At 34.3% G+C, this 26,385-nt stretch overlaps 3 protein-coding genes across 10 annotated transcripts in view; 1 reads left to right on the forward strand and 2 right to left on the reverse strand.

Moving 5' to 3' along the window:
* LOC129241605 (peroxisomal targeting signal 2 receptor) overlaps positions 1 to 5,865 on the reverse strand; it is a 31,151-nt gene extending 25,286 nt beyond the window's left edge. The window contains exon 1 of the mRNA XM_054878036.1: positions 5,834 to 5,865. The gene's annotated coding sequence lies outside the window, so the exon portion shown is untranslated. The remainder of the gene's footprint in view (positions 1 to 5,833) is intronic.
* Positions 5,866 to 7,994: 2,129 nt separating this feature from the next.
* Positions 7,995 to 26,385, reverse strand: part of LOC129242831 (PDZ and LIM domain protein 3) — a 45,190-nt gene continuing 26,799 nt past the window's right edge. For 2 of the 8 annotated variants that reach the window (XM_054879690.1, XM_054879692.1), the window contains exons 4-9: positions 16,970 to 17,170; positions 16,266 to 16,345; positions 14,890 to 14,958; positions 11,268 to 11,418; positions 10,165 to 10,206; positions 7,995 to 8,771 (exon numbers count right to left, since the gene is read on the reverse strand). In XM_054879690.1, coding sequence (XP_054735665.1) covers positions 8,685 to 8,771; positions 10,165 to 10,206; positions 11,268 to 11,418; positions 14,890 to 14,958; positions 16,266 to 16,345; positions 16,970 to 17,170 — 630 coding nt within the window. In that variant the 3' untranslated portion in view covers positions 7,995 to 8,684. The other 6 variants (XM_054879691.1, XM_054879693.1, XM_054879695.1 and 3 more) reach the window with 5 other exon arrangements.
* On the forward strand, positions 19,295 to 21,790 carry LOC129242830 (cell division control protein 6 homolog). The gene is made up of 2 exons (XM_054879689.1): positions 19,295 to 20,849; positions 20,915 to 21,790. The coding sequence occupies exons 1-2, from the start codon at positions 19,415 to 19,417 to the stop codon at positions 21,334 to 21,336; spliced, it is 1,857 nt and encodes a 618-aa protein (XP_054735664.1). The 5' UTR covers positions 19,295 to 19,414; the 3' UTR covers positions 21,337 to 21,790.

Genomic DNA, 26,385 nt, shown 5'->3' on the forward strand with positions numbered 1-26,385 from the left:
CTTTTTATAAACTGCTGGCGTAACCAACTCAAGATGTAATTTTTTAAAAAGAAAAAATAAACCATTGACTAATTTTAACAAAATCTGGCAATTAGTCGACTACTTCTCGGCAGGGTGTAGCAGTCTTATAAACACAAACACGCACATACATACATATGCATAAAGTATGTAGTTTAGTTAGTGAGTGGATCGCGATCGGTTGATTACGATTTCTTATGCCTTTGCAGATTTCTATACCTTTTGAAGCGGTTGGTTGTATGTGTGGGCATGCATGAAAGTATGCTAGTATGTGTCTTGCTTTTCATAGATGCAAGTTTACAATACGGAAGTTGACATTTATATTCAGCCGTACGTTAGTTTCAAGGGTTTCATTGTTTTGCCCAAGTCGTTAAAATTATTTATATTTGCCCAATGCACTGGTAATGACAATAATATTAACAATAATAACAATAATAATACTTACAATAACATTTATTAAGATTGTTAGAATTTTTTTTTTCTGATGGAATTATTATTTGTAAAATAAAAGTGTTCCAACTACAAACATATTTATGTAAATAATAGGAGAGGGCTGCCTAGCAAGGCTTTCTGTTCGGCAGTTAATTTAAAAATTCATTAAGCTATTGTACGACTTCCACGCTTCTTATCTCATCATTTTATGTTCGTGCCATTCATTCAGTTATTGCTGTGGCATCATACAGTCATTCGTGTATTTTTTATTTTTGCAAGTCATTGCTGCTTCAAATGCCAAATTTAACAAACAATGGATAATCAGCAGAGAGGTAAACGACTCTGACTCTCGGTTTAGTCAGTGCAATCGCTCTTTGTTTGGTTTCCACAAAAAAGATCGTATTGAGAGCAAGGGCGTCAATAAAAGACACATTAAAAATACATTTGTCAGTACTTTATTGTATTTACACATCCATCTTATTTGCTCGCATTACATACAGGTGTATGTATGTTCATAGCTCTTACAACATACACACATAGTATCTGCAAATTTTTCACAAAACGGCCTAAACTGACTTATAGCTTTGTAGCTGCCAACCGCAAAATTGCATTTTAATTCCACAATTAGAACAACAACCCTGCATAATTAAAGCTGAGAAATCCATCTAAATACCAGTTGAATTGAATTGTTAATAGCGGCTATGTAGGTTCGGGATTTATTGATTTAAAAGCAAACACTTTTAAAGTAAAATAATTTTTATTGACATACGTTCGCAGATATGCTTCATAAAGTGCACAACGAATTTCGAAGAGCCTTGCACACCATTGCGCTTCAAATACCAAATCCCTAAGCCAAACTACATCCAATGACCAACAGCTTGCAGAACTATCTCGCAAACATCTTAATTGTATACATACATATATACACACACATACGTATACATATACCTATGCATATATACAACTTTAACTGCACATGCTCACGAATATTTATGTATGTGGATGTATGCTTCGTCTCAAATTGTGGTTGACCCAATTCAGCTGGCAACAATTATAGCACAAACACAAGTAAATATGGCAGCCCAAGTAAATCAAAGGAACGAGGGAACGCTTTCGAAATTTAACTGACGGAACAACTTTGTACCAAGATTTCGTTTGTATTTCATTTGCCATTTTTGGCAATTTCCCCCAGCATGAAGAGCACTGGGCCAAGCTGTTATACCATTGTATGCAAAAATTAATACCAAATGGATAAAATGTTTTATTATTTTAGTGTTGACAGTGACATACGTATGTGTGTGGGTATAGCATTGTTGGAACCGATACTCAAACTCCCGGTAGGTTAGGTTAGATTGGTTGCTCAGAGAGTGGACACACTTGGACGAGGAAATGAAATTCATCCTTTGTGATACCATTGCAAAGAAACGAGGGAGGAGAGGGTGGGGGGAGGAGGCGGGTTGAGTATTTGTGGATTACGAACGGTAACTGAGAATGAAGATCATCAGATTTTTAATATCAAGGCCTACTATATAGCAGTCGTAGGAAAGAAGTGAGAACCAATGTGTCTAAATGTTAGTTCCGCGCGAGCAGAGCAGCTAAAGAGAAGGTGTTGAGATGATTCCACAATATCTAAAAAAGACTTGAAGTAATTCCTCGGGGAATGCATACCCACGAAATTTGGGAGCTGTGATTTTGTCATCCTCATGTACAAGGTGTGTGTGTTTGCCCAGCACTCGCTGAGTTTACGCGAAGCCAACCGTTCCAGGAGTAGAGCGCAGGTTTTCAAGGGAAAGCTAGCCCAAAGGTCCCTTGTGAATTTTTTTATTTTATTTTTTTATTGTGGGTGAGGTAGGGTTCAAAATGTCTTCGCACTTATAGCGACCGTCGTGTAGTGCGTTGAGTGGTGTGACCACTAAAACAATCTTTACTCCTCTTCTGAAAGGCGTGCTTGAAGTAGACGTCTGGGTCCACCATATTTGTAGCCAGCTTCCTGCTCGTCTTCTTATGTGTCTATCTGTGCACGGTTTGTGTCTATTGACCACAATTGGTTCCTGCGTCCAGTGTCCTCTCTTTTTGACATATGAAAGTTTTACATACATATGTTATTGGTAGTCTAAATTGCCTCGCTTTTTGAAGCAAAAGAAACATCGGAAGAATGCGATATCAAGTTTGTTAGTTACGAGTATTTCCGATAACTGCAGAGCTCTGATAGAGCATTCTCAGAGTCCTTAGTTTCAGAAATTGCCGTAACTACTCCTTTGGGTGCGACGTGCCAAAATATTTCGTCTTGACATAACAAACAAAAAAAAACAAAACAACTTAACCGGCATATGCAATGAACAACCAAAAACAAACAAAAAAATAAACAAACAAAAAAAAAAAACAACAAAAAAGCAATATAAGTTTCAAAGTAATTTATTATTATAAATATTTCTTTTACCTCCCTTTTATATTTTTAAATTTAAAATTGTATATATATAATATTTTTTATATTATATATTTTTTTTTTGTTCTCTTTCTTTAAATCTCAATTTGAGCTTCTGAAATAAAGTTGCATAATTTCTTAAGAGTGATAGTGTATATTTTTCTTAAAATTTCATCGCAATCAACATAACTCAAAACTGCAGGCAAAGTTCACATGGAACCCCACCTTCACTGCCTAATTCGCTAATTCATCTGCAGTTTCATTTAGATCGCGGAAATTCCGTGCATTATGTGTCAAGGCTACTATGTAGTTGTTCGATTCGTTCTTATGTAAGAGACGGCAGGACGCTAGGCGGTCAGTAAAAACCACCAACTTCTCAACTTTGTCCACCACCCCTATTGCTACTGCTTTTACTATTGCCCACAGTTCACCAAAAACGAGGATGTCTTCATATTAAGCCACACATTTAATCACATTAAATACACAACACTTTTAAATATTTATATTTGTTTTCTGTACTCCAAAATAGCTAGCACCATCTTTTATTGGTGTTATGTAATTTTCTCTTGGAAATAAAACTGATGTATTGGTTGCTTTACGTTGAATTACGGTGAGATTACGTTGAAAACTCATTGAATGTATATATACGTACATACTTCATTATTTGACTCACGCACAATACTTAACACTCAACGTATTCGTATTTGTGCACCTTTCTTCTTTCTATTCATCGCCTTTACAAATAGGATGTGATTGGGGTAAGTAATTGTTATTATTTAATATACTGGAACTTGTGTGGCAGTGAATGGTAATTGAATTCGGATTTTCAACAGATTGACTTTGAATGGTAAAGTCAATATATTCCAACACTTACCCACATCTACAAATGCATATAGGTATGTACTATAAAGGGTTTTAAATGAAACATTTAAAAAATTGGATTCTTTCAAGTTTTACTATATTTTTTTTTCATAATACGGCCTTTAGCCGTACAAGTGTATACTTGCAAATGTCAAAAATGACATAACAAACAGGCATCGTCTTAAATGATTCACAACGGATTGAGATTCTCAATGGGGAAAATGATAATTGGGATAAACTTGTGCGTTTTATTAACCGAAAATCGGAAAATATATCGACAGACGGTTATGCCATTGATATTAAATTATTGTATATATTATATATATTTTCTTAATACTATAATAAGTAATTACCAAAATTGGTCACAATTATTGTATAATTTGTCTTGTATATTTTACTTTTATTTGCATTAAATGCTAATTGTACTACTATTCGAATATTAAACCTGCATCATGCTTTTATTGTTGCGACAACATTAAAGATTAGTAAAAACATTCAGAGAAGGTTCCTCGGGTGGTTGGCTTAATTTGCTAAATTAACAAGTCTGAATACTTTCTAAACTTTGGTCACAATTATAATTTGTTTGTTTGTATGTATTGATAAATACTCTAATTAGCTTGCCTGTGTGTTATTTGAAAAGTTTACATAAAAAAAAATACAACTTAATTGTTTGGGCAAACCTTTTTCGATATAGTCTCCTCTTAGGCTCATACCCTTTATCCAATGCTGATTTAATTTGTGGATGCCTTCCGAATAATAGGATTTGTCCAAGTCGGAAAAATAGCCATTCGTTTCTGCAATCACCTCCTCGTTGGAATAAAATCCTTTCCCCACCAGCCATTTCTTCAAATTGCGGAACAAATAGTAGTCCGATGAGTACGAGGGAACCAAGTCTGGAGAATAGGGGCGATGTGAGACGAGTTGGAATCCTCTTTCAATTAATTTTGCGATCACAACTGCTGGGCGTGAGCAGGCGCGTTGTCGTGATGAAAAAGGAAAAACACTCGACTTCCTCGATTCAAACGAATACCAACTACAAAGAAATATACCGATCTGGTGTGTTTTGTTCCAAGAGATACTATTAACAAGACATAACCGTGATACGCACCAGCGGGGCCATCTCTCAGAATTTGCACGAACTTTTGAAACGACCCTCTTATAATATAATATAAAAGGTCTTTCAAAAGTGACGCCTATATGTCAGTTGTGAATACTTCCGTAAAAGACTTTTCTATATTTTCTTAAAAACGGGCAGCGCGGAGGAAATGTGCTATGTTTTCAAGCTCGCCTAAATTACACATTGAGCAAGATTTAATTTCTGTGTCAAATCTGTTGTTATTTAAAATTACCATTATCCACATGTTTGATTCTATTTAAGTCACATTTTTTTAAATAACCCAGCCCTTTTGCCCGGTCTACTTCCTTATAAATCCTACTAGTACTTAAGGTCTTTTGTATGTATGTATTCGATTATTTATAGAAAATTTAGCTATAAATGTATTTATTTGGTGGAAATATAGTTAGACGCTTCAATCCTAATCACATAGTTCCGATGAAAACATAGTCACATGAAATAAGACCCTTCCACTCCACATTCCCTCATAGGCAAATAGCATTTATATCGCACTCCTTGTTCCCCATAACTTTTATTAGTTGAAGAGTGATAAGTTACTGGGCGAATTAATGAAGTCGCTCCGTTTTCTTGCCATTAACATTTGAACTGATTTGCACCACCTTCGATCAGTCGATAGCTGCAAATGTGCGCTAATTAGCTTGGCGGCTCTGCTTATGTACATACAACAATACACAAAATCTGCTTTCATGCATATGTACATACATGCACACATGCATACCCACATGCACACGTGCATACATATGTACACCTGTACATACGAGCATATACAATAAATACGTGATCTTTCTCCACAATGGTATTGCCTGGGGGAATGAGTGGCGGGGATAACGCTGTTACCTAATCGTCACCGTGACTTATTGGAGTGCCGTGTTTATTTGTCTGTTATATCTATTATTATCTATTATAAATTGAGCTTCCCTAACCTCAGCTATTTCTAATAATAAATATTATATTTTACTTACAATATTACAATTCACCTTCATTACAGTTTTCGCCTCAATTTTAACTCGTTCATGCTGAGTCCAAATTAAATTTCACAGTACTTTTTCAATGCTTGCGAATCGAAAGATTATTGTTTGTAGTTTTGCTTGAGTAATCAGCAATTTAATTTTTTCTTGTTATACGCCAAGTAGTTACGGCTACCTTTAACATAGCCGTAAAAGTTCCCGTCATAAAATGATGGATACATTACCACATGCACATATTTTATATAGTAGTTTTTTCCACACTTCAGTTCCAACTTTTGGCGTACACCCTGCAGGAAAGCCGAATCAAACACCTATCATAAGCGAAAACTTTTTTCAGTACATACCACAATCCAAACATTTTTTTCTTGAGCGGATAACCCTCCCTTAACACCTTAACCCTACCATAAACATATTGTTAACATTTTTTTTACACTTTTCTCATAAGCGGACACCTCCCATAAGCGGACAAACTTTCCAAGCATTCGATATTCAGAACATTAAATCTAGCTCCAATACGCTTCATATATTTACTGACTTGGCTGTAGGAAAGGCTGCAGAAATAGCATTCGCAAAGGCATCGAGCAACTCCAAAATAAATATATACGTAGATACGTTGATAGTCAAGCTGCGATAAGCTCATATGAATTTCATCTCAAAAAGGTCTTAAGAGCTGGGAAGCCATAGAGAGGCCTGCCGCAGACAGACGGCTGCACATCTACTGGGTACCCGGACATAAAGGTATTTCAGGAAACGAAATCGTTGATGAGTTTGCCAAAAGCGCTGTTTGCATACCATTTCAACAAGAAAATTACTTACTGAATCCTTTAAACGCGATATACAATGGCATTGTTGTTCTTGCCCTGGAGCTCTACAATATGAGAAGTTAGAATAACTCTCGGGGCTTGAGCTTAAGAGATGCTACTAACTCAACATCATCTTGATACGCGCCAGTGTACCATCTCTCAAACTTTTCAAAGAGTTCAGACGAACTTTTCAAACGATCCTCGTATGTCAAGCCACTTTCCTATGCCAATAACCCGGCCACAATTGAAGCATTGAAGCACAATATTATTCGTCGTGTTGGTGGGCCATATAGCATTTGCTTTTTGAACCACCTATTTTTTTGAGAATGGTAACACAAATGACATGTCAAATGTGTTCATAATTTACTTAAAGGTTTGACATTTACGAAATGGAACGCTATATGCTTGAACAAAATTGGGAAATATTGAAAACCTATTTCCAAAGTGGTGAGTCTTCTTCTTCTTTTCTGATTTTCACATCGGTGTCTACGTCAATAAGCAAAATTGTTGGATTTGGGGCTCAGAAAATGCAAATGCATCCACAACGAGTCACTGTTTGGTGCGGTTTTTGGTCTGGCGGCATCATCGGGCCATTTTTTTTTTTCGAAAATGAGCGAGGAGCCGCGCTTACAGTAAATGGCGAGCGTTACCGTGACGTGCTCAACGAGTTGTTTCCAAAAATTGAAGAGGATGACATGGACGACATTTGGTTTCAACAGGACGGTGCAACTTGTCACACTGCCAAAGTTACACTCGAACTTTTGGCTACCGTTTTTGAATTCCGATTTCACTTGGCCACCTCGGAGCTGTGATTTTAGCCCGTTGGACTATTTTTTGTGGGGAGCCGTTAAGGACAAATGCTATGCGAACCATCCAGAGACGATTGATGCTTTAAAACAAGAAATCGAAGTTGCCATTCATGAAATTGGAGCCCAAACAATTGAAAATGTGCTTACAAATTGGGTTGATCGAATGGCCTACTGTAAAGCCAGTCGTGGCAGTCATTTGAACGGTATTATTTTTCATTCATAAATGACAATGTTCAATCTTCAAAATAAAAAAAAAAGTTTGAAAAAATATTGATTAGTTTTTTTTTATAGCCGATTCAAAAAAGTAAATTTTACATGGCCTACCCTATATATGGGAAAAACCCATATAACAAATTAAAAAAATATACAAAAAAATGTCAAATGGAACCTTTAACGTTAACGATTTGTAAGTTTTGTTCCAGTGTAAAGTAAGCGAGCCTCAGCTTATTGAAGCCCCTCCCCCCATACCTTTATCGGCTTATCATGATTTGAGCCCTTGTAATTTTTTTTTTCTGTTTTGTTTAAGGACACAACATTTTGGAATTCTCCTGTCCAATGATACAATTTTATTTCATTAGCTTTATAATTTATAAATGATTTTATTTAAATTTAAGGTTAAGTTTACTTCTTGTGAACCGCTGGGAAATTGAAAAATCACGCTGGAGTCAAGGAAAATAAAACTTATTACCGAATAGACTCAACCACATGAGTTCTCCATTTCCTTTGACTAGAAACACTCATTTTTCTGAAATTTACCTTCCTTAAGTTATTAAAAAATACAATTTAAATTAAAGTTAGTGTTGTTTTTTCTTAATATTGAACATTATTAAGCGGGTCACTGATTTTGGGTTTGCCATTTTATTTCAAATAATTTTGAATCGTTTAATACACTTTTTATTATTAATTTATTAATTTGTTCGGTTTGTATTTTTTATACTAGAAAACTGATTTTTATTGAAATCGACAGGAAAAATAGGTTCCTTTCGAATTTGTTAATGTTAGATAATTTATTTTTGAATGATTATATGTTATAATATTAAATATATGCATATTTTTTTATTTGCTTGGGTGTACTGCAATTTCCATTAAGAAAACTTCCTCAGTATTTTTAATATTTGTGTTTTTCTTTAAAGCTACCGCTATTCAAATTCTTCTGTATTGTTTGATTATGGTGTTTTAGTTTTTGATACATCGATGGGCTCTCATGCACTTAGAAACAACTGATATTAGAAATTAATATTCCGACGCACCCAACACACTGTACATCAAGCGATTGAAAGATGAGCTCTGACGGATGGTGTCATCTTGCGTATTTACCACCTGAATATGCAGAAATAAAAACAAACAAATAAATATATTAGAGATCACATATAAATTCGGTCGTAAACAAATATAATATAAAGCAAATACATTAAAAAATGTATGTTATATCATCCCTGCAATAAATGTATCAGCCTCAGGTATAGCTCGGAACTAGCCCATTTATTTTGAAGTAGTTCATGCTAGTGCTAGCAAGAGGAGGGTTAAAACCGGTATACCCTAATAAGAATACTTGTAGACCTATTCTGAACTACTTGCAGTATAATGACAGGTTAAAAAAAGGTTAGTGAAATCATATTTTTGAAAGCATAAGTCACACAGTCACACTGAAAATGTATGCGAAAATATTAATAGGTAGATGTATACATATATGTACTTTAGGGGAGCAACATCAGGGCGTACGCTACAAATAGGAGGAGAATCTTGGCCAAACGCCTAACAGAAGTGTACACGCCAATTATTTATTTATTTTTTAGAAGTATGTATATAGTATAGTAAATTCTATGGGGATGAATTTATGCAAGAGAGCGTAGCATCTCCCATGGATCCGATACTCTCGGTGAGCCATAACCTTGTTACAACGTATACATAAGTCACACCAACATTATTAAACATACCGCTGATTAGAGCACAAATGAAAAATGTCACGTCTATGGGCGATGCGAAAAACAACTTTTGCGTACTTTATTCGTATCGTCGAATCGAGTGACATGGCAATGCCATGCCTATGTTTTCATGTGGATAAAGAATTTATTCGGTAGATAACGACAAACCTTTCTACTCTCAAGGTGCATGGCATAAAAGGTTACTCCATCACTCATGTCCTCCATCTCATTGACGTTTATGGAACAATTAACAGAGTTACCATAACCCACAATCTTTACTTAAAAATACATTATCTTGCATCGAGCTACAACCGAACTCCTCCTCGTATTTGTGGCGTGCATCTTGATGTTGTTCCACAAATGGAGGGAGCTACAGTTTTAAACCGACTCCAAATGGCAAATGATTTTTATGAGGAGCTTTTTCACGGCAAAAATAAACTTGGAGGTTTGTCATTGCCTGTTGAGGGGCGATCGCTATTAGAAAGCGATTCATTAATTTTGCTATTTCATGCACGGAGATACGAACCTAACACCTTAGAGTGGTAGTCACGCACCAACCCATTGGGCTACGGTGCCCTCGATGCAAACTAAATTTGTATTAACATCTTCATCTCTGTAGTCCTCAGTTAAAAAAATCGCCTACTTGAGAGTTAAAGCTTAATTAATAGTTTTTGTGTTAATATTTGAATATTTAAATGAAATCGCAGTAATGAGTCTGTTCCAATTTCTACTCCAGGGATGTTACACATACAAATACAGGCGTGATCTAGAGAATTCTCCATACTTACATTGTACGTCGTGTGGGAAACGGGCGTTGAGCTGAGGGGTTTCTGAAAGTCCATTAAAGAAATTGATTTTAATAAAACCTGTACAAATGTGGCGCACACACACACATACTAAAACTATGTCTTATTTCAAATGAATATCATGAAGATATGTGAGAAAGATGAGTAAATATACAATGATTTTTAAGGCAATGGCTACATATAAACTTACTGTTTGTTATTTATAAATGTTACTGGTTAAAGTGAAAGGTTTTTAATTTGACCAAAACCAAAATGTAACAACATTAATTAAAAATCGAAAAGTTGTTGATGGTATGTACAGTGTGCACAGATGAGAACTAATCCGCATGGATAAATTATTTATTTGGCAGCCGTACTCACTACTTTTTAATGAGTTATGAATTTAAAATTATAGTTATAAAAATTATTTTAAAATTTTTGGTGGATTTCTCACATAAAAAATTTCGAATCCATATACACAAACACACTGAGCAATAAACCCATAGAATTTTACAAAATAATAAATAGTTAAAAAAATTACAACTGAATATAAATTCAGAGAGAGAAAGAGATACAGAGAGGATTAGAGGCTGAGACTAATGATGCGATGCAGCGATTTGAGCCTGCGAGCAAGAGAGCGTTCAAAACTAAGTTACACAACGGCACATGCAGCGGAAATATCTATGTGACGGACTATGGTAGCGTGAAATTGGAGGAACTTATTCAATTAAATGTAGATATAAATATATCATATGAATGTTGTACTGACAACGTACATACATACGTGAGCTATGTATATATGTACATATGTATGTACTAATATAAAATAGTGAAAATAAAAATAAGTGCGATTTTATGATATGAACACATTTTTCCTAATAAGAGTATGTATAACCAGCCCGCTCCGCCAACATGAAATAATTTTGTGGAACGAGAAGGAGATGCACAAAGGAGTACGATTTTTTTTTTTGCTGAATTTAGACTTTTGATTTTTGACGGCCAAGATCATGCTAAAGTGCGTATGATGACGGTGTATCAATGTTCGATGGTCAGTGATCGGTGATCGGTGATCGGTGATCGCAAGCAGCAAGTCATTTCGACCTTACCTTTCCTGGAGCCAATCGGTTTGGTTGGTAGACCTTTGGCTGAACCGGCACTGTCACTTCCTGTGGGGCATAACCATTGCCATAACCCTGCTCCTGTATGGCTTTATAAGTCTCGCTCTTCGATGGGTCAAAATGAAGAGTCTTCTTATAACTGTTCATTGGTGATGTGATTGAATACAAATTGTATTTAGTAGTAGTTTTTTGTTGTCATTGTTGCCATTTGGCAATTGTCGTCATTCATTACATTGTGGTAAGTATGTAATTAATACGCATGTGTAAATATATATATACACACGATCAATTTAATTTCGATTGCAAAAACACCACGCCACAGTATCGATGTCGATGAATTGACGGTACAAGGGTACATATGTTGGTACGGTGGTATAGTGGCATAGTGATATGGCGGCGCCCGGTGGCACGGTTGATCGAATTTTCACGATTGGAAGCGATTTTAATTGTCATGATTCGCCGAGGGTTTCGAAATTGTCATATTTGATATTTCGATATTTTTGTTTTTAACAGTTTTGGGTTTCATTTATGTTTTGTTATAATAATTATTATTTGTGTGGGTTTAAGTTCAGTCCCAATCAATACGAATTCAATTCGAATTTGGATTTATAATATTCGATTTGGATTTCGTATATGTAAATGTTTGATTGATTGATTTAATTGTTTGACATTGCAGTTGCGCAGAGAATTTGTGTATGTGTTTGTGAGAGAGAGAGAAAGAAAAAACAGGATGTGCACAATACGTTAGAATTAATAGTCATTATAATTTTGCAAACAGATTAATAATTCTTTTTACATATGTATATTGTGTTTAAAAATGGTGATTGTTAACATGTGTATGTATGTAAATGTGTTTATGCATTGAAAACATACGTATTATTCATGTTTACTTGTATGCATACGAGTATTATTATTTAATGTGCATATGTATGTGTATGAATATAAGTGATTTCGAACTCAATTAAGTATGTACAAATGTACGTAAGTGACAGTATGCAATGCCAGCGATGTGAGCGAGCTTAAAGGTGAAATATTTGTGCAGCAGCAACTCTTAAATACTAAATTATATCTCGTTCGAAACGATACAAAAGAATCGGTTAGTAAACCAATACTAAGAACATTACTATTAACTTGGCCAAAATGCCATAATTTTTCATCATTATTCATTAATATTGTTATTAAATTACTTGTATATCTTTTTCTAAGTCTTAAGTTAAGTCAGTAAGTGCTTAAGCTTTGCTCTCTGCTCCATAAAGCAGTTATCCAGTGGGAAAGCTTTCGAATATTAATACTGGGGAATAATAACGGATTAGATATGGTATTGGGTTGGTGGGCGCAAGGAGAAGATGGCGATTCAATATGATAATTCAATTTCGGGAAATGCCAATGTTCACATATAGTTCATACTACGAATATATGATTTTGAATGTTATTTCTTGGGACTGTTCTAAAAAAATGATTACGAACTAATAAATATTTCGATAAATTTTGCTATATCACAGACCAATTGAAAATTTTCAGTTGAGTGTAATGACAACACGTCAATTCAACTCCAATTAACCGCTTTCAGAGGTCAAAGATTAAAGCTCAATTTTCAGTTGTAATAAACTTTTAGTTAGCATAAAAGCCTTCGTTTTAGAGTCTATTAATATTGAATCATTTTCTGGTTTTGTTTTTTTCTGTAAAAAGTCGAAGTTCTCCGTTGATTCCAATTTTTTTTATTATCGTTATGAAAATTATATTCTCTTTCCTCATTTGTGTTGATATTCGTATGCTTTCGACTTCCTTACACGGAAGTTTTTGACTGCTTTCAGAACTGTTCGGTTTTTTGAGTATGCAATTACAGTTGTTGCTGGCGTTGCTGCTGTCGTTCTGCCTGCTCTCTCAGTTCTCTGAGTTTTTGTTGCTCCAGAATTTTTCGTTTATGTTCCAGGAAAGATAGATCGATGAAAATTCTAATATTAATTGTACAGCTTTGTCCTTTTTCAAAATATGTATTAATACGTCTTTTATGCAAAATTAAACACTATTTGTCCTAAAAATGCTCAATAGAAATGCCTTCAGTAATTTTTACTTACTATCCGGTGTCTCTTTTTCTGTTATTTTAGAAGTTACTAAATTAGTGAATTATTAACTGATTGTAATTGATAATCAGTTATTTTCTGCCATAAAAAGTATTCTTTCATTCATTCTACACAAATAATCACTCTATAAATTTTAGTTTCAATCTAGAAGATGTAAAGGGCAAAAGACCTTTCGTCCCTAACCTAAAATTGGTAAAACCAAACACAATTTCTATATAATTTTTACTACATAATTAAAACATTACATGACATAAATTTCATACAATCGAACAGAAATGTACATATGTAAACATTTACAAGGTTTTTGGAACAAGGGAAAATAAAGTAAAGTCTTAAAGACATGCTATTGATGTGTTGGGTCGAATTTGAAAATTCGAAAAATTTGCCTGATTCGAAGTCGCCCCTGCTATCTCTGCAGGTTCCATCACTTCAATCTGGTCAATGGAACTACAGATTTCAACTACAGAAGCGAGGACCGGAGTCGCCAGTCGTTTTAAAATTTAAAAAATCAATCAGTTCTGTTAATTCAGCACATCGTCGAAATGTTGATAACTAACGACCCATAACTTTCACAACGCAAGTCGTTCTCGAAACATCACTGATTGAGTCAGAGGGCTACTCTTCTTTAGTGTACGTCGCCGTAAATCGATTTAAAGGAGGTATTGAAACCTTCCGGACATGACAAAAGACATGTATATCAAAAGGGCCTTAATTTAGGTGAAACTCAACTTGAAATAACTGCTTTTAAGAAATAATACATTTTTTAACTCTCCCGAAATTTCTGCTGCGTGGGAGCTAAGCGTGGTGGAGCTGTACTACTTCATTAGGGTTTGATATTTTCCAAAATATTTATTTTATTCGTGATATTCCCAGAAATTTTTGGTGAAATATCAACGTTGAAGTGTTTTTTAAATAAGATCGTTGAAGCCTTTCTGCTACTAAAAGTTGGACGGGCAAATCTCTTTCGTTGTTCAGCAATTGTAACACCCAACTGTCAAAAATTTTCCAAAATTAATTTATATATTTACAGTTACATGGATGTGGTAACTCCTGAGCATGCTTGCAAGGTCCAAATTGTTTTCAAAATTCATGGAATAACTACAAACATCAAAATTCATAAGAGTACTTACACAAGTGCAACTCATAACAAAAGAAAATAATGGGAATACCAAAAACATAATTCACGCAATGAAAAAAGTTTGACCACTCTTAACTACAGTTAATTGAAGCCGACGGTTTGTTTTAATGCTAATGCTATTAAATGTCAAAGGGATGACAACAAAACTCATAGAGCGGAACAAAACTAGTGTAGCACTCAAAGCGCTCGATTGTTCTGTGTGGTCTTACAAACGGATCGAAAATAGCTAATGAAGATTTTTGAATCAACCAATGAATTACCAAAAGTGATTTTATGGTAATGACCAGTTAGGACTAGATAATGGTGTGACTTTTATGATAACTTGATTGATTGGTTGATTGTTTGATCGATTGATTGACTGTCTGGTTGATTTGCAATTTACTTTTACCGGTCAAGTTTTGTCGGCATTGGGCGATGCAAAGGACTACTCCTTATGCGCGGACTTTCGGTTTTGGCACTACAACAACAACAATATTTTTTATACAAAATTCATGAAATGGATAAATCATACATTTATACATACATATATATATATATATATATATACATAAGAATATTTTCTAGAATAATATTTAAAATTGTGACGTAAATTAAGTTTTCGCCAGACACCATAACAAAAATACTTTAGTAATATGTGTGGTTGTGTAAATATTTACATATATACATATGTGTGTGTGCGAATATTGCACCATCCTGTACATACATCTACAATAATCGTAAACATAAAACCAGAGACAGTTGCGGAACTACACATAAATACACAAATGACAGCTGTGGAATGCTAATCTACATAAAATCCTATTTTCAGCATAGTTCGTGGCTTTGATTAATTTGTTCGTTAAATTTCTAATACATTCCGCTTTACATACATGGAAACACACATACAAATTTTTATGTAAAGTGGTGCAAAAGTAATCCCCTATCGGGAGATGTTATTATTTTAAATCGCAAATGCTGGCCCCCAGCAAAGGCCCAATATTATTTTTTTTTTTTTCAATTTCATAGGAAGTAAATTTAAGTTTCACATAAATGTTATTTATGCATTGAACCTTTTTTGTTTGCTTATGAAAAATTATTTCGTTTTAGTTATTTATTTAACAGTCGATTGGACTACTTTTGCGCCGCAAGAGAAACTAAGCAAAATGAACCAAAGCTTCAAGCGATAAGCGAATCGCATACATTCGGCCTCTTGTCAGTGTCACAAAAACATTTTCGAATGATTGTTTTGCAAAACAAAATAAAAACAATTTCCGAAAAATGAATTTTTTTAAGCTACACAACTTTTTTAAGGCAGCCAGCAGAAAAATTAGCGGTTAGTGGCGTTCAAAACCATAATTTCTCATCCCAACATGAGAATTCTGATATTGCACTGTTATGAAAACCTTTTTAATTTCAAAATACGTCTGCAGGACAATTAAATACTACTTGGCTATCATAAAAGCATAAGCTGGGTAGTTCTTCTAACTCGGTTGCTAAAATCATTGCAACTGCAAAACCAAAAATAAAAGTATAGTATTTAAGTAGATCGCTAGCACATTTAATAAATATATTGGCCTACGCACTTCAATTGGGGTCCGATTAAATTGGTTATAATTCTTTATTAATATTTTTTTGCAGCTTGTTTTTTATTAATTAAGCATTATGTGTCACAATAAATATGTGTTTTTGTTCAACTAAGCTAAAATCTCAAATGAATAGCAACATTCTTTTGTATACAGAAAAATAGTAATTCGAGTGAAGAAGTGAGAAATATTTGACACTTACGGAACTGTTTGTCTGATGGTGTTCTCGATGTTGTTCTCTGAATACAGGCCAATGGGTGAGTTGAATTGTTTGTGGAATACCTGTAAAGTGGATATATGTATGTATGTTAATAAGCACCCGTATATACATATTTGTATACCATCTGTACATATGTATGTATGTGCCGTTTATAAGAATACTGAATTGCTTCATATAAATTTTGTTTGCCATTCACTGGCATCCTCGTAACGGGTGTTTTCTTAGAGGTATAGAACGTTTTGTTTTTCAAATACAATTTCTCAATTTTTCATTTGTTTTTCATTTATTTCATAAGTCATAGCCTTTTTGCCTTTATAATTACTATTAGATTGCTGAGCTTTTGCGTAGTCAAATAACCATTCAGCCTCATAGCGAAGTGGATGAACGTGAATTTTTATGAAAAGTTCCATATAACTGAAAAAATTACCCTTTTTATCTTTTCAAATAAAAAATGAGTATAAAAAACCTCGTCGTAGTTACGCAACAAAAGTGAAAATTTAAATATTTGTTGTATCAAACAGTTATTTAGCAAATTTTGCACGCCAAAGAAAGAAAAAACAAAGAATATGAAACGCGAAAAAATTAAATGAGTATGACCGCTTTTGTTTTTATCGGAGCACATACATATGCACAGACATTTTAGCAAGTCATATGGAATAATCTCAAATAAAAATAGTTGTACTTACCCTGCCAGTGTCGGCATCCTGGCCAACGACCTTGTGCAACATGGTGTCGGCGACGCGTTGCTTCATCACACTGTCATGATAATCGTGGCCGCGGTTAGCGCGAACAGCCGGATTTGGGTGGTACCTCAAGTAAGATTCTGTGGTTGGGGCATCCTTCTTAACTTTGGCACCAGGAAGCACCAGTGGAGTTGTTCGGTAGGGCTGCGTTGAAAAACAAGACGTTTTTTTATAAAATAAGCAAGCAAATAATAAACAACTACGCTAAGGAATTGACCTAAGGAATTGAGCTTTTGTTAACTTATTAGCAATGTTTAGTACACATGAAAATATGTACGTATATACTTAGTATATTTTAAGTAAATAAATAACCCCTTAGCAGATATGTATGTACTTATATTTATACATGTAGGTATACCATACCTGTATATTTATATGTATTTAAATCTATTTTTCTACCATGTAATAGTAAAGCGCTAATGTTCGGATATTTTGATATTCAACTATATGTATGTATGTATGTACATATAAAGTTAGCACTGAAAATTGTATTTGTACAAGTATAGTATAATATATATTATTAATATATAATAAACAAGTTAGACGAAAGCTAATAAAGACGTCGTCCACATAAGGCGCGAATAGAAAAAATTGTTACAAATTGTCAGATAGGAGATTAACTAACTTTAACGTCAATTCTTCTAAAAATTGGTTTATTTGTACGCTTGAGTACAATTAAAACTAAACTGAAAAATTTTTTTTATTTTTAAGAATTTTATTTTATATTATTTTTATTTATTCAGTGTTGAAATTTTTGGTATAACGTTTTTTAAAGTGAAATATTTCGGTTGTTTTTAACACTTTTTCAAACAGGTTTTTTCCAAAAATTGGAATGCATTGATAAGAACTACGAGCGCCCACCTGCGAGAAGCTGATACGAATTATTGAGAAAGACTTCACATAAGATGTCAGATCAGAATTGAATACGACATATTTCACGGTGGGGTTTGAAGGTTATGTATTTATTATGCCTTCGGTATAATAATGCTTTGCGTCTAACAGAGACCAGTACGATGCTCATCGTAAACATAAAAGAATGCTAAAAATATTAAATTAAGTATGAAACATATGTATGTACAAATATATTTGAAAAATTAAAATTGTGCATGTATGTGTGTATGCATTTATAGTGACGAGCACAACTGTGTGCAAGGCTTAAAAAAATAAACGCCAGTTTTCATAAATTGCGCTTGTGATACCACAAAATCCACAAGAGAATTCGGTTGAGTTAAACCTATCTTCTGAAAAAATCTAATTAAAAACATTTTTAAGCATTTTTATGCAGACTTTTTAAGCTCAAACTCTTCTATTACCTTTGTTTATTTGGTGGCAAAAGTATTTTTAAAAACTAATTTTATTTATAAAAACTCAATTCTTTGAGATATGTAAATATTATATTTTTCAGAAAAATTTCAGCGTAAGTCTTAAAATGTAATCAATTTTAAAATTTCGGAGCATACGTATTTCAATTTTTTTTTTAAATAAAAACAAAATAATAAAATGTCTTGCTTAAATGTTTGGGAGCTTTTTTATGGCATTTAAAATTAAAATAAACGACGAAAGAAGCAATATTTTACAATCACTGGGTTCAATTATATACATACATAGATATTGTGGAAAAATGTCTAGAGCGCAAAGAAAATATACAAAAACACGACTACAGACGTACATACGTACACGCCTGCAAAACTATAATACTATTACAGTAAAAGTATACAAAAAATATGTATGTATATTCACATATTCATACATTGTTAGCATTTATATATTTAAAATATAACTATAAACATCGTTCTAGAACAATACACTCACACACATATATACGTATATACATACATTCACAACTATGTATGTATGTGGAACCTTTAGGTTTTTTTATACTATACATATGTATCAGTCGAAAACTTAAGATTTGAGCCATATTTATCTGTCTATAAGAAATATTTTGTTTCTCACTATTTGCTCCCCCGTTTGGGCTCTCAATTGATGTTATTTTATTTTTATGTGCATACGGTTTTCATTTCGTATTTATAGCGGCTTACGTAATCTTGGCCTTCCAATGCAGCTGTTAGCATCAAATAGTTCAGTATAGAAAAAGCAATACTAGAAGTGAATGAGAATTACAAAATACATGATATAGCAGATAAAGCTCTCGGATATTTCTAGTTACAGTCTATAGGGTATAAAATACTTGCAGTCATAAAATTTGATTCACCCTGTGCTGAATTAAATGACAACCTTTTTAACATCTGGTATAAGATGACAGCTGTCACTGAGTTTGGCGCCATCCTATCAGTTAGCATGTTAAAGTGTGTTGTTCAATAAGAGAAAATTTACAAGTTCTGTGTATTTTAATAAAAATTGTTTTGTTATATTATTTTAAAAACTATGACCACAGTTCGTCGTTCAACTCGTCTGAATAGTGTTGACAAATCAACGCGTGCTCATCCTGTTGACACTTCTGAAAAGCCTTCATTACGTCCGGAACTTTGGCGTCTATGCCAAACAAAGCATTTTGCTGCAAGCGACGACGAGGAGGAAGAAGATACATGTAGAAATTCACCTACGTTTGCAGAAATAGATAAAGAAAATTCGAAAAACAGCAACGTTATGAGTAAAGCTAAAACTAGAGGTCAAATGAAAAGTAATCAGATTGCAGTAACAACTCAAGATGCTCAAGATCATAATACACCACGGCGTGGCAAGGTAACACGTTCAGGTTCATCCAGCAGCAAACTTGGATTGACTAAAAAACGCAGCGGTGAAGCAAATAGTCAAAATAATGTCCAAAATGATGATGCATGTGAAGAACTGCAAGGCGGACCAGATGTATCACCACCGAAGCAAGCACGTTGGAAACAAAATTTTCAATTGATAAGTCCTTCAAGATTAATAGATCGATTAAGTATAGACGAACACAAAGATGCTAATACTGGTACTGATGAAGAAGACTTAGACACTCGTTCAGGAGAAGAAAAAGTTGAGAAACAAGTAACCCCCACGCGTAACAAATACCAAAATGCGCGTCGTGTGCTAAATAGTGCCGAAACTCAACATTTGCCAGGACGAGAAAAGCAATTGCAAGACTTAAGAACCTTTTTTGAAAAACATTTAGAGGAAAAGCGATCTGGTAGTTTGTATGTATCCGGGCAGCCAGGCACTGGCAAAACTGCATGTCTCTCTTTGCTTTTAAGGTCACCTGAGCTGTCTAAACAACTGAAATGCGTCTACATCAATTGCACGTCCATTGCCAGCATAAATGGTGTTTACAAAAAGTTGTGTACTGAACTCAAGCTTCATCCCTCCGGACGTAGTGAGCGTGATTATATTGCATGCATGCAGCATCACTTGCGTACGTCACGCCGTATGCTGCTCATTGTATTAGATGAAATCGATCAGCTTTGTAGTGCTAAACAGTCAGTTTTATATACCATTTTTGAGTGGCCTTCACTACCAAAAGCGCAACTGCTGCTGGTGGGCATAGCTAATAGTCTAGATCTCACAGAGCGCACACTAATGCGACTAAATGCACGATGCGAACTAAAGCCACAGCACATGCATTTTCCACCGTACACTAAGCAGGAGATTGTAGAAATATTTCGTGCGAGACTTGAAGAAGCGGGAGTGCTTGATGTCTTCCCTCCAGTTACGCTCCAGCTCTTGGCAGCTAAAGTTAGTGCAGTGAGTGGTGATGTACGCCGCGCACTGGATATTGGCAGGAGAGTAGCTGAAATAGCGGAACAACAGATGAAATTAGGGCAGCGTCAGGTGAATCTGAATGGCTTGGCTTTAGGAGACAATGATGACCAGAAAGCTAAAGAAGGTAAATTGGCGATTTTATTAAATATTATTTAAAGACAATTATTTTTAAATTTTTTATCTATCCAGTCATCCTAAAACCAGTGCAAGTGTCTCAAGTGGCAGAGGTGTTAAACAAAGTATATGGTGTTTCACAAAACCTTCAAGAAGACATAGAAGACTCATTTCCACTGCAACAGAAAATTGTGCTATGTTCTCTGATGCTAATGCTTCGTAAAGAACGCAACAAAGACATAACCATTGGACGCCTACACGAGGTATATAGACGAGTGTGTACTAAGCGCAATATTCACGCATTGGACCAAGCTGAATTTGCAGGATTGGTCGACTTAGTTGAAACACGTGGCATACTGCGCATCATACGCAAAAAGGAACCACGTCTGTGCAAAGTGGTGCTGCAATGGGACGAAGAAGAAGTGAATGGCGCACTAAGAGACAAACAACTGATTGCTTCTATATTGGACGACACTGCCTGCCTTGGAAAATGTTAACGTGGGCAGACTTCACAAGTGCATTATAAAGCTTAAATTCGACATCTACATATTTATCAAAGTCATATTTACAAGTAAAATCATTCAACATACAAATCAATAGAAATATTTTTAAAAAGTGTTAATAAATGAATCGCATACCTGACAAAACAACCATAATTAAATGTAATCTGTAAATTCTGTACCTTAAAAATTGAATGTAACCACTTCAAATCGTTTTAATGTCAGTCAGTTCTACATTACCGAAACGATCCGGGTATATATCCCACTGTCAGCTTCATTACTCATAAATTGATGGGGAATGTCTTATGCTATCACTATCATTATTAAAATAATAGTGAAACTAATTAATCGGAAATCCTTTAGAGTGTACAAAGTAACTAGTTAATAAATCTAATTTGGCACTAAACTGGTATATTTTATACAAATAAATGAACTCTACGAACACATTCTATGCCCACAATGCGTTTTCAGGTGGTATTTACGCCGTTGGCGTCGTTCTTCGTTCTTGAAAATTAAAAATGTTCACTAGTTTTTAAAGAAAAACACATTTGTGAGCGGCGAGTAGGGAGTGGCAGTGTGAACATTCATATTTACTCTGTGCATGTGTAGATTGTGACCATGAAATATACGTTGACATGTTGTTGATGTAATTAATTTTAGACTTTACAAAATATATGTACATACATATGGATGTATTTAAAAATTGCAACGCAAAAATAGACTTGATTCAAAAAACGTCTTACACAAGATGGTCAAGAGCAACAAAAATCGACCCAAGAAGCAATGAAAAATATACAAAAGATAACTCTGCATTTGTTGGAATTTAGACATAATTAAATCTTATAAAGCACAGAGCGACACTTTTGAACAAAGCAAATCATTTTGACGAATAATTTGCGTACGAAATTCGAAAAAGTGAAAATTGACGTGACGAAGCAGGTGTCGTCTGAATAATTTTGTTTACTGCAATTTATGTATATATAATATTAATGTATATGTATGTATATATATCAATGCTGACGCATATGTACATATGCTGTATGTATGTGCAGGTAAAAGAACAAAAATATTCAAATACTCGGATACATAAAAAGTGCATTTGCATTTGAATAAAAAGTTTCTATCTTTCACGTTTACATGAAATACGCAAACTCTTTTCTGTGGTCGCTTAACAAAAATAATTGTTTTTACTTTAGCAACTCTTCCTAAGATCTATAAATCCTAACCTCCCGTGGAAAAATTTACAATTTAAACCCAATTGTTATTAAGATGGGTTTTAAATCTGCAGCTTTCCACAGATATGTACTTACTTATATTTGTGAGCCAGTTAAAAATCACGGCTCAAACTTTCCATTTTGAATTCTGTACGGAGTTGCTAGAATTTCTACCCAATTTAAATTTGATTTCATTTCCCAAGTAAACATCGAAAAATTTCGAAGATTCATAGTTCATTATATACTCGTATAAATCGATGCATGTGTATGTACATATGTATTCATAATATGCCTGAAGCAAATTAAAAAAGTAAAAATGGCAACGAGAAAATTTATTTTGCAACAAACGGGTATAGGCGTGGTTATCTAGCTGCTGGCCAACTATGACGAGAGCGTTAGGTGCGGCAGTAATGATGAGTGCGACAGACTTCAATGTTTTCATTTTCGTATATTTTCGCCAATCTACTAAAAAGTTGTTTGCGCTTTCTCAACTTTCTAAAAATAATTTGGGTATATATTTCAAAAGCCAACAATTATTCTACTGATCAGATACACTCGCAAAATTATTGAATTTCCGAAATATCACAAATTTTCATTTTATTTAACTCAGTACAGACCTTTTCATTTTCTTTTTTTTTTGTGCTGTGTTGATGGAGAATGAGCAAATGTGCATACATACATACACATACGCACACATATGTAAATATTTCTGAGGAAATTCAAAAGGAATATTCTCGAACCCAGGTATGTGCATATTGTTTACAAGTGATTCTTTTTAAATGCGCAGAAATTTGTTAAAATAAATAAGTGTGTTAAATTCAGGAAAGCTTTTCCATAACACATAAAAAATTAACAATGCATGAATGATATACGCCAAATACATACATACATACATGTGAATGAGTTTCTTTTATTGAAAAGTTCTTCTGTATAATTTCTAAAAATATTTAGTCACATACTTAACTTTTTCGACCTTCACCTTTTCCCGACTGTCGAGACTATTACCGTCCCGGATTTATATTCAAGGATTTATAGTATACCATCAGCATTTTCAAAGTCTGGAAGGAATGTTTTACTCTGTTGCAACAACAACAGTTGATGCCAGTCGTTATCGAAATATTTTGCTACGGAAATTTCGTTATCAAAATATCTTAGATCAATTTATGTATGTATGTATGTAGTACATATGTATATATTTGGGGTAAATAAATATTAAGGATAAATATTCCTAACGGTATATTAGCTGAGTATGTATGTAACTAACTTATATTGTTGGGCATATATTTGAAAAAAAAAATTAATTTTCGCTGGAGGCGTGGCTTACTTGATATTGAATGCATTCATTGAGGTCCGGTTGGGCCCTATAGTAGTGTGGGGTTCCGTTTTTGAATTGGACGTATTCCATTTTTCTCTGTGGTTTTGTGTGTTTTGTATGTGTGCAACTTTAAATTTATTTGTCAACGCCCTTATTTGAAAAAGTAAAAAAAAAACATATAATTTTGACAATTACATAACAAATCATCACTATTCAATGTAGAAATCACTTTAGCTATGTGGTATCATAGTTCTATTAAGTTCAGGTTGGTCTACATATATAGGAATACATGAATTGAAAAATATTAAATAATTATATATTAAAAATCGACCAACTTCTCCGTTGAAACTCTTAAATAATGTCGTTTTCACTTGCTCGTCAATTCGTACTCGTAGTTTAGAGATCGTTTGGAATTTTTTTATTTTTTCACTACTTAAACTTCTAAATAATTGATCTGAATTTTTCAATATTCCGAAAGCAACTGAATCTTAATTTTTCACAGATTGGCAATTTTTCCACATCTGTCTGAATTTTCAAATATTTAGTCCCCTTCTGTATATACAAATATTTGCCAATGTATAAGATACATACATACATGCATATATACTAATAAAAACAAAAATAATACCAGCAAACAATTCAGAAATATTTGAAATTTTAATATTGGGGCGTCTTGCGACGATTCGGAAAGGAGAAGAGAGCTAGTGGCCTTTCGCGATCGAGCAGTTCTTCACAGCCACACAAATTACCTCGCCTCGTACATTCCATTGGCTATAGCAGACACTCATTTAAATGGATTTACACACACATGCATACATATATATACATATGTGTAGCAACTTATGCACAAGCATACAAGGGGTTGCTCCGCCAAAGAGCTTTCGTTAGGCACGAACGTTTCGTTTCAAAATTATTTGCCATATTACGATTTTGTTTTTGGCGAAAATAAACGAAAAGCAATAAACTTGGACTTGTGTACAGCATATTTAGCATCACCCACGCGCTTTTTGCTATTTGCTCAAGGCAGAGCTGTACGGCAAGCAGCAATGGCCAACTGTGTGGCGTTGAAAAATCTCAAAAACTTGGAAAATAAAATCATAGATATTTCACGCTTTCGAGATACAAACGAAATTCTCTTTCTGAGGCCCCATAAGAAAAACTTCGAGATACGCGAGAGAACTTCGTTTGAAACTTAAGATCTTCAAACAGTCACATGCGTATGTACTTAATGCCATGAGAAAAATTCTGAGATCCTTGAGTCGCATACTCGTTTATATGCCGATTTATAAATAGTTTTTAGACAAAAATCTCGGAACGCAGACAACAGTTTTTGAGATCTTAATTTAGAGCGTGGCAAATTTTCGGATTTTCAACTATATGAATAGTTTTTGAATCATCACCGCCCACGCTACTGATTTGAATTCGGGATTTCTAGAATAATCACTCACTATGCGTATGTATGTATATTGGAGGATGGCATGATAAAATGTTGTTCAGGTGCATACATACAGACATTTACATGGGCGTACGGCCTACCAGGAGTTTATTTTTGTCGTTCACCAAATGACCCACCTAGCCAAAGGCAACGCCTTACGTGCTTTCATTTCACCGTGAATTTCCAAATGGTTCATTCGAGTTTGTTTTTCATTTACACTTCACCTGCTTTCGATAGTCATTCGTAGCCTCATTTAAGTAAATACACTAATTTTATAAACATTAGTATATGAATGTACATATGTATATTTATCTGTGTGTGTGTGTATGCATGTATGTATGCATGTGTCTACACTAAAATATTATATTAGCAATCAATATAAATGCAAATTAATACACACATACGTGCAAATGTATGTATGTGTACATGTGTCCCTCCTATATTCGTGTAAATAAACAAACAAACAAAAAAGAAAAACAAAAGCAACGCAGAGAAATGATTTACAAAATCATGAGCAATGAACATTTAACGCGCTGCTGTAAACACCTTGAAGATCTAAAATTACACCTCCATTCAAATTGTCCTTGAATATTTTGATTCGTCATTACCAGCAACAGCAGCTACATCAAATTAGAAGTGGATTTTGTCGGAAGGTTGCAGTCTCGCGATGAACAAAGAAATCACAGCTTTGCGGCCTGTTGCCATTGCTCGACGTGTTTGGATCACTCATACGACGTGTCGTGCTCAAATGCGTATCTACATACAAACATACCGAAAAAGCAGCAACTCTTGTGGCGCCTAATGAGAGGTTTTAGTGTTTGCAAAGTTTTTTAATGCCACTTATCTATGCGCCACTTCTTGAATTATCAAACTTAGTAAAGTATTGTTGATCTCAACATATATTTAGTAGAAAATATATATGCACGTAGGTACTTGTAGCATAAAAAAATAATAATTGGCACGTTCTGTTAAGTGTTTGGCCGAGCTCCACCTCTTATTTGTGATGTGCGTCCTGATGTTGCTCCAGAGAGGTAATTGTGACACAAAGGGGCAGCAAACTACAAATTTCGTTTTATCTACGG

This window comes from Anastrepha obliqua, chromosome 3 (assembly GCF_027943255.1).
Source record: "Anastrepha obliqua isolate idAnaObli1 chromosome 3, idAnaObli1_1.0, whole genome shotgun sequence".
In the NCBI taxonomy this organism is placed as follows: Eukaryota; Metazoa; Arthropoda; class Insecta; order Diptera; family Tephritidae; genus Anastrepha; species Anastrepha obliqua.